The following is a 6,000-nucleotide window of genomic DNA, read 5'->3' as shown; positions in this document are numbered from 1 at the left end:
GAATAAACAAATTTATATACTCGTACTCACGCTTCGCGATCGCATTATTCATGTATGAAGATATCAAACTTTTTCGTGATGACAAAATATGAATAGAGTCCTTTTGTTAGTTTAAAAAAAAAATCTGTTTTCACATGTCCCAAATCGATCAGGCCAGGAAATAAAAAAAACATACAAAAAAAAATGGCTGGCCACTTTGCGGGTGATGGTCCTTTGGGTCAACCCAACCCCAACTCCCCCCCCCCTTGTAAAAAGCTAGATCTGCCCCTGATATGTCTGGATACGAGACGACCCTGGTGTTACAAAATTCTTCGCAATTAAAGGGGCGCAGACACACACCCCTCTCTTTCTTCTGATCGCCGCCCATACCAAGGTCTAAACATTCAAGGTCGACAGTTTAATTAATTGGTTTAATTCTAGTCTAAGCTAGAATTTTAAACCACTCTTTTATGGAATTATTACTTCATAAGGATCTTCCATGTATTTCTGGCAAATATAATGTATTGATTAATTAATTAGAATCGATTTTTTTAGTACTATTATTTTCCTTTTCATTCCATTACACGACTCAATAATTTTTACAACTTTTCAAACCAGGAAACGAATAAATTTTCAATGATGAATTAGTTGACATCTGGCTTAAAAGTGCAGTCTAGATTAATCCAGGTTTCACTAGATCGTGTTTATCAGAATGATACCACTGTCATTAACCCTAAATCTGCGGGGGTATTTTGATTTTTGTCATTCCCGTGGGGGGGCATAATGCCCCCCCCCCCCTTAAGATGTCAGCCGCGGATTGCGCGATCACAACGAAAATTTGCATGATGGTAGAGAATGACGTAATCTACGAAGTTGCATTGGTAAATTTTACTGAATTCGTATTTTTTTTTATTTTTTATGAATTTATTATGCTAATTTATTCATGAAATCATACTCTGCTCTGATTCACTAAATAAAGCTCCTAAAATGCTATTTTTTTGTAAAAATATTTTTATAGCATTCCTAACAATTGTGAATAAAATAATGTTGGTACCAAGATCGATTTCTTATGCATTTTAATGTTGTTTTTCTTATGTATTTCTTTGTTTTTTATTGTCTTTTGCGATGGAAATCGTTCCAGACTTGATTCTGATCTTGAACAAGGCAAAATTAATTAAGTTTTATCAGTGAAAGTAGAAATAATGATACATTTTATTTATTTTGGCTAATACACAATCTGCATTCGACATCACGTTTATGACCAATTAGGGGTCTGACATGCACTTACATAATGCTGCGTAATGTCGTAACCGCGTACCCGGGCATCACAAATTTGGTCTGGAAAATTTGCGCGAGACTTAACTTTATATACCGTGTTTAAGTATAAAGTCAGTGAGCGGCGAGGTCAAAAAAATTTGCGCAGCAGATATATCGCGAAAATTGTTAAACCCCCCCCCCCCTCGGACATGTCGGAGAATTAGGGTTAAAATAAATATATATTCACGTCTCATATACCCGTCTCTCTCACTTTTTTCTCGACCCCCACCCCTTCCTCTCTCTCTCTCTCACTTGATTGCTGACAGTGCAGAAGACGAAAATGTCTGAGATGTGCCGAGGGCTGATGAATTGGGATTGACATTGATATACCAAGTGGCCTCCAATATCAGGATGAAGTGTGGTGTTATGGTAAGATCATTCTGCTTGCATATTTCATTGTGCAATTTTTGTTCTAATTATTCTACCAAATAAGCCTTTTCCGTAATCCACTGCCAGCCTAACACACAGCAAGAGTTTTTCGTTAACCCGTATATATTCCATTTCTCAGATGGAGAGTACCAACCATTTTACTTTTCAATAACATGAATTTCACTGGACGTTTACCATGTCAGAACTGAATAATATTGAAGGGTTTTCTTTTTGCTCGATTTTTAAACATTTTTATTGTCATTTGAACCTATAAATGCTCGTTTGCACCTTTAAAGCAGCAACGTGTCACCTTTTATGGAGAATAATACTTGACTTTGAAAAGGATTCAAAGTTGCACCTTTATTACATGATTCATCTTTGCACCCTAAAAGTAGGTCTACGATATTTATAGACAAACCAAATACAATCAAAGATACTCAGCGGAGACAGTATAGAATGAGGTCAATAAATGTTTCAACGTGACGATTCAAAGGTCATGAATATGGGAAGACCGTACAAATAAACATAAAGAAATATTGTGTCGTATTTTCTGGAGCGGATCCAGATTTTCCAAGGGGGGGGGGGTCAGGCATTTTTGTACTGTAAAGTTTGAAACTACAAGATTTCAGAGGTCATTTTGGTCCATGAAAATTTGGACAGAAAAAAAGGGTTTTCGCTACAAAATTGACGTCATTTTGTTTGAAAAAGGGTCCTCTTTTGCACATGCAAGACATGCCCCTCCCCCTCCCCCAAAAAAGAAATATTTGTTGTGTCTCTCAAATGGGGGGGGGGGGCATGGGCAGAAAGTCCCTTTAGCATGTTTATCCGGATCCGCCACTGAGTATGGCAATCTAATCTGATTGATACACGATTACTGCAACCTGGGCTCCGTAACAATTGCAAATATCAAAGAACCGCTGTTATTGGTTCCCGGTCAGTATATCAAACAAAGTGCGCATGCCAAGATAATCTTGATTGGTCATTGGTATTTAGCGATTGATTGCAAACTTTTTTGTTACGGAGCCCTGGTTCCATGTGTACGAACATGACGAAGGTGGAATAGTAAATTACTTCCGTCTTCGTCAAACTTGGGGATGATACCTCCCAAGTATTTATGATGTCCACATGTATGACCAAAATGCCCCTAATTCAAATTCGAGAAACAAAGGGCGTATCAGGAAAAAAATGACGTCTACATTAAAAATCATTCAGTATTTTTTTTCTTAGTTAATTTCCTGATACTCGTATCTAACCCCGAACCTTGTAACACTAATACAGGGTACATGCATGACCATAGCAACATACAGATCCTGTATGAGAGCATGCACAGTGAGTATTATATTTTCATAAACAAATAACTTTAATCATGTAGGCCTACCTAGTATCATGTACTTTACACGTTGCTTTGAATACATGCTTCTTTCAGATTTCAGTGTATAGCTTTGTCATACACCTAAACATTCGAGGAAACAAGTGGAACGCATCTAAACAGTCTTGCCTGCATTCTTGTTTCACGAACTAGATCCATAAACTTTCTATTAAAGTTATTATGCCAATTCAACAAAATACCTCCAACGCGGCAAAAGTTCATTAATCTTAAAGTTTTAAACGACCTTCGATCTTTGCCATGTGACCTGAAGCACGCACAAGATATTCAAGGATACATGATTGCTTTCTTGTCCAAGTTTCATGAACTATCTCTATAAAATTTGTAAGTTATGACAATTCCACAAATACCCCAAACATGGCCAAAGTTCAATGACCCGAAATGACATTTGACCTTGGTCATGTGACCAGCGGACCTCGTTGCGGTATACCCATTGGCTCTTCTCGCACATCGTTCATTATTTGGCCCTGCATGCACGCGCTTACGTGTATTATTTTGTTCTTTCGAATAGCCGAGATCACCTTGTGTGTGCTAGGGAAGGCACTAGATATTGCTTTCTTAATTTGCGTCTAAAACTTTTGGGAAATTTTCACTCGCCACGTCAGTGGCTTTCCGTCACAATAGTACAAGCTTCCCAAAAGTTTGAGACGCAAATTAAGAAAGCAATATCTAGTGCCTTCCCTATAGCGTTGAAGCGCGTTTGGTATTTACCACACACAAAATGATATCGGCTATTAATATTCGAAAGGACGTGCTCCCTATCTCTTAATGCAGCGATGTCATTTACGAGTAACCAAGCATGCGCTGAACAAAACTGTTCATCTCGGTTTATGGTGCTCAGTCGAGCAAGGAGTTTCACTCATTTGCGCATGCTCGAGGCAGGCAGAAGGAGTTTGTTAGAACCCTTGCGCTATTTTTGTTGTTTCGCTTCAATTTACGGCTGGCATTGAGCCTAACTTGTTTTCCTTGACAGCCAATCACGGCTCACCATTTAGCGTCCATTGTCTAGTTTCTGTTCTTTCATATAATTGTTGCTCTAAAGTCTAATTAGTCATTCATGAGATTTCACTCCGATGCGTACATCTCGCAAAGCGTTAGTATGTCCATTCAATTTATTTGTTATCAAATTTTCAGTGTTTTGATCAGTGAATTTTACTTAACTTATTCAGGTTAATGTTTTTGAGGACATTCCATAGTTATAATGAAGTCCATGTCATTTTTACCCAATTTTGCAGAGTTACTTTGGTATTTAGGCCTATGCATTATGAAAATGAAAAAAAATAATAATGTAGTTTCATGTGCTTATTTTTTTCTCCAGGACTTCAAAGTCGCCGTATTTGATGTTTCGCAATCAAGAGAATTCCAAGTCAGCAAAGTATCTGGGCCAATATGGGTCACATATGGGTTGATGTGGGCCATATGGGGCCCATATGTCCCACATCATCCCCATATGAGCTGATCCACTTGAAACCCATATGGCTAGAAACATCTGGGCCCCATATGGGGGTATAAATGGGCCATGTGGCATCATTAGTAACGGTCGATCTGGACTGCACTCATGAATATTCAATACAACAGTAAATGACCAAAACTTTAGCTAATACAGCTACAACAATTAATATGTTCATGTTCATGCAAGGATTCCACCATGAAAAGTTTCAGAAAAGTAAGTGATTTATATCGTTACTAATGATGCCAAATGGCCCATATATACCCCATATGGGGCCTAGATGTTTTTAACCATATGGGTTTTAAGTGGGTCAGCCCATATGGGGATTATGTGGGACATATGGCCCCATATGGCCAACATGAAACCCAGATTAAAAATCGAAACATTCAATTTCAGGAGAAAAATTTCAAGATTGAATATTGAAAATCGTTATTAACCATAGCCTGTCAAGTATAGCAAACTCGCTCTATATAGAAGTCAACAAGTTTCGGTGGTTAGGTGTAGGATACGATAAGGATAGGATTAGGATTTAGGGTTAGAATGTAGGATTATAGGATATGATAAATGATAAGGATTGGAGTATTGGGTTGTAAAGTCACCATAATGACACAAATTAATATTTTTTAATTGATTAAAACATCGTGAACCTACATGGAGCCCACATGGGACCCATATAAAACACAGTATCGTTTTCATATGGGGCCCACATGGGTTTCATGTAGGCTCGACCAGATTTTCCCCATAATTATGAAACCCACATGGCCCATATGAGCCCCGGATGGTTTGGACGGTGCAAAGGCCCATATCCAAGCCCAGATAAGCCCATATATACCCACACGGGCCCTAGATACTTTGCTGACTGGGTTATGCCTCTCTTAGACCCCACGAATTTACCAAATGAGTTTAATAGTCAGGCAGCATATGTCATGATTTACCGGCTACTTCGACAAATTGGCTAAGTCTGATTTTTCACTTTTATGTGATTGGTGACATCACAAGGAACAACTTTCAACTTGGTGACAAATTTCTAATGGTCATCTTGACCATGTTAGGGGTCAAAATAAGGTCAATAGGGGTCAATTTTATAAATTGCCCCAAGTCTGTTGAGTCACACACCAAATTGTTTGTCTTGTTATACTGAACAAAAAAGTGTACACAACCATATACTCTTGACCTTCTGTTAAAAAGTTATGACCGGAAATGTCAAAGGTCAACGAACTTTCGTTAAATGGCAAATTACTCTGAAGGTGTTAAGGAAGCTCATTTTCCCGTGTTTTTATGATGTGTGTACGTCTTTTTCTCGATTTTTGATCGTCAGAGGTCCTTATCCAGAAGATATAAAGGGTCAAGACAAGGTCAGGGAAAGGTCAAAAGGTCAACAAACTTTCATTGGAAGCCAAAATACACGTCTAAAAGCGGTTAGAAGTCTTATTTTTCGTGGGTTCTTCATTTTCAAAAGTCTATATCTAAGAAGACATTATATATAAAGGGGTCCAAT

General features: G+C 38.1%; 1 protein-coding gene across 1 annotated transcript in view; it reads left to right on the top strand.

Moving 5' to 3' along the window:
- The first annotated feature begins 1,567 nt into the window (after window positions 1-1,567).
- The window catches only part of LOC121431410 (galactose-3-O-sulfotransferase 3-like), a 32,426-nt gene continuing 27,993 nt past the window's right edge, over window positions 1,568-6,000 (top strand). The window contains exons 1-2 of the mRNA XM_041628974.1: window positions 1,568-1,665; window positions 2,944-2,994. Of these exons, the coding sequence (XP_041484908.1) occupies window positions 1,648-1,665; window positions 2,944-2,994 (69 nt within the window). The 5' untranslated portion in view covers window positions 1,568-1,647. The remainder of the gene's footprint in view (window positions 1,666-2,943; window positions 2,995-6,000) is intronic.

Source organism: Lytechinus variegatus, chromosome 17, assembly GCF_018143015.1.
Source record: "Lytechinus variegatus isolate NC3 chromosome 17, Lvar_3.0, whole genome shotgun sequence".
NCBI lineage: Eukaryota > Metazoa > Echinodermata > Echinoidea > Temnopleuroida > Toxopneustidae > Lytechinus > Lytechinus variegatus.
Note: the sequence above shows the minus strand (reverse complement) of the source record. Positions and strands in the feature narration are given on the sequence as shown.